The sequence below is a fragment of the Spinacia oleracea genome, chromosome 4, assembly GCF_020520425.1.
Source record: "Spinacia oleracea cultivar Varoflay chromosome 4, BTI_SOV_V1, whole genome shotgun sequence".
Lineage (NCBI taxonomy): Eukaryota > Viridiplantae > Streptophyta > Magnoliopsida > Caryophyllales > Amaranthaceae > Spinacia > Spinacia oleracea.
Window position 1 is genome coordinate 153,836,213 of NC_079490.1, and position 3,040 is coordinate 153,839,252.

Below are 3,040 nucleotides of genomic sequence, written 5' to 3' on the forward strand. Positions count from 1 at the left end.
ATCTATACCTGAACATAGGCTCGGAGAAAGTCTTTGTTGCCTATGGTACCATATGTCCAGAGTTGCTCCTTGATCACCACAACGACGTCACGTCCGATAACGTGAAAGTGAGCGTTGATGATTTTGAGCCCGCGTACAAAGAAGCTCCCGTCCCCGTGCCTTCTCAATATATTAAGAAACTTGCTCAAGCTCATGGTACCTTCACTCAGTGGCCAAAACATTTGGTGTCGCTTACGAATGAGGAGGTAACTAACATATGCATGATAATTTGAAGTAGAACTATTATACCATGTATGCTCACTAATATGTATATCGTTATTTGAAAATCATACCTCAGGTAAACAAGCCTACAAGTAAAGAGCCTAAAGGGAAAGGGAACAAAGGGAAAGAGATAGTGGTTGGGGGAAGTGGAACAAAAGCGTCCAACACTAAATCAAAAACCTATTTCCTTGAAAATTATAAAGTGCAAAATTTGAGTGGTAAGTGCAATGTGATGAAAACTATGATGTTGGGATTAAAAGAAGGGGAGCACGTTAAGGTACATTGCACTAAAAGGACATTCAATATGGAAAAGGACTTTGAAATTAGTGTCACCGTTGAAGACACCGATCAACTTCTCTCGGGAGCATGGCTCAATATATCAATAATACAAGTTTTTGCTACGTGAGTTACCTAAATTCATATTTTGCCCCTAAATTTGATTTTTATGATTGTCTTAACGTTCTTACACTCTATATTATAGGGCTTTGAGTGAGTTGTGTTTTCACGATGATTGTCACCCCAATAGTATTGGATTCATGTGCCCGGAGATGATCTCGGCCACCATGTTAAAGTCCGATGCAGATCGAATTCTATTGTACATCACGAGGTCCATGAGTGCACTTAGTTCTAAGACATTCATCTTATGTCCATACTACGAAAAGTATGAAAATTACTTTGAACTTCGTTTTTAATTGATTGTTATAAATTTAACTTTTTTTTTTCTAACTACATACGTTTATTGTTTGTATGTAGGAGTCACTGGATGCTTTTAGTTCTTTGCTTGTCTAAACGTGAGGTCTACATATTTGATTCTCAACAGAAGAAGAGAAATTTGATGATTAAGGAGCCACTAAACAAGTAAGTAAAGTATGCATATGAAAATGCCATTTTTGCCAAAATTTTTGCCTTAGGTTCTTTAGTTCAAAGTTGGGTTCGAAAACATCATTTTTGCCTAAAAATGACCTAGGACGACCCAAATAGCCTTAAATGTGAAATAATAGATTGTAAAGGGACTTAGAAAGTTATAACTATGCATATGAGACGTGTAATAAGTTTGAAAACATTCCTTAGGTTCTTTGGTTCAAAGTTGGGTTCGAAAACATCATTTTTGCCTAAAAATGACCTAGGACGACCCAAATAGCCTTAAATGTGAAATAATAGATTGTAAAGGGACTTAGAAAGTTATAACTATGCATATGAGACGTGTAATAAGTTTGAAAACATTCCTTAGGTTCTTTGGTTCAAAGTTGGGTTCGAAAACATCATTTTTGCCTAAAAATGACCTAGGACGACCCAAATAGCCTTAAATGTGAAATAATAGATTGTAAAGGGCCTTAGAAAGTTATAACTATGCATATGAGACGTGTAATAAGTTTGAAAACATTCCTTAGGTTCTTTGGTTCAAAGTTGGGTTCGAAAACATCATTTTTGCCTAAAAATGACCTAGGACGACCCAATTAGCCTTAAATGTGAAATAATAGATTGTAAAGGGACTTAGAAAGTTATAACTATGCATATGAGACGTGTAATAAGTTTGAAAACATTCCTTAGGTTCTTTGGTTCAAAGTTGGGTTCGAAAACATCATTTTTGCCTAAAAATGACCTAGGACGACCCAAATAGCCTTAAATGTGAAATAATAGATTGTAAAGGGCCTTAGAAAGTTATAACTATGCATATGAGACGTGTAATAAGTTTGAAAACATTCCTTAGGTTCTTTGGTTCAAAGTTGGGTTCGAAAACATCATTTTTGCCTAAAAATGACCTAGGACGACCCAATTAGCCTTAAATGTGAAATAATAGATTGTAAAGGGACTTAGAAAGTTATAACTATGCATATGAGACGTGTAATAAGTTTGAAAACATTCCTTAGGTTCTTTGGTTCAAAGTTGGGTTCGAAAACATCATTTTTGCCTAAAAATGACCTAGGACGACCCAAATAGCCTTAAATGTGAAATAATAGATTGTAAAGGGCCTTAGAAAGTTATAACTATGCATATGAGACGTGTAATAAGTTTGAAAACATTCCTTAGGTTCTTTGGTTCAAAGTTGGGTTCGAAAACATCATTTTTGCCTAAAAATGACCTAGAACGACCCAATTAGCCTTAAATGTGACTACTACGTATATAATTGTATTTACATGTGTAAATAAAGTATATAATTGCACTTACATGTAAAATATTCTTTGCATTTACATGTGTAAACAAAGTATATATAATTGCATATTTTATCGAATGTGTAGTGCTTTTCGGAGTTACAAGAGACTAGGTGGACAATCTAAGGGAACTAAATTAACATGGATTCCAGCACAGGTATATATATATATAATTAGTTTATTATTTACCTAAGAAATAAGTTTTTCAAAATTATAACATACAATGTGATAGAAATTTTACTTGTGTTATTTATTTTAATGCATTTAGTGTGCTCAACAACCGGGATCACTAGATTGTGGCTACTACGTCATGCGTTTTATGTACGACATAATAATGAATCATGGTAATAGTCAAGATCTTACTAAGGTATGTTCTCATAAACTACGTACTTTATATAATAAATTGAAGTACACAAAACTATTATATTGATCAATCGTTGATAAATTGAATTATTTACACTTTTTTAGGATTTTTCAAGAACATTGCCCTATTCACCGGAGGAGATTAATGAGGTGAAAGATTTTTGGGCAGATTACTTCATGAACAATGTCGAATTTTTAGCTTAATTTGTAATATGAACTTGATCTCTAGCTAGCTACGTACCTTTGTTGTAATAATTTTATGT

The 3,040-nt window shown here is 33.8% G+C and overlaps 1 protein-coding gene across 1 annotated transcript; it reads left to right on the forward strand.

The window, feature by feature from the left end:
• Positions 1 to 356: 356 nt before the first annotated feature.
• On the forward strand, positions 357 to 3,040 carry LOC130459738 (ubiquitin-like-specific protease 1). The gene is made up of 6 exons (XM_056827262.1): positions 357 to 663; positions 743 to 922; positions 1,015 to 1,119; positions 2,502 to 2,571; positions 2,683 to 2,781; positions 2,883 to 3,040. Exons 1-6 carry the CDS (start codon positions 494 to 496, stop codon positions 2,979 to 2,981), a joined length of 723 nt encoding a protein of 240 aa, XP_056683240.1. The 5' UTR covers positions 357 to 493; the 3' UTR covers positions 2,982 to 3,040.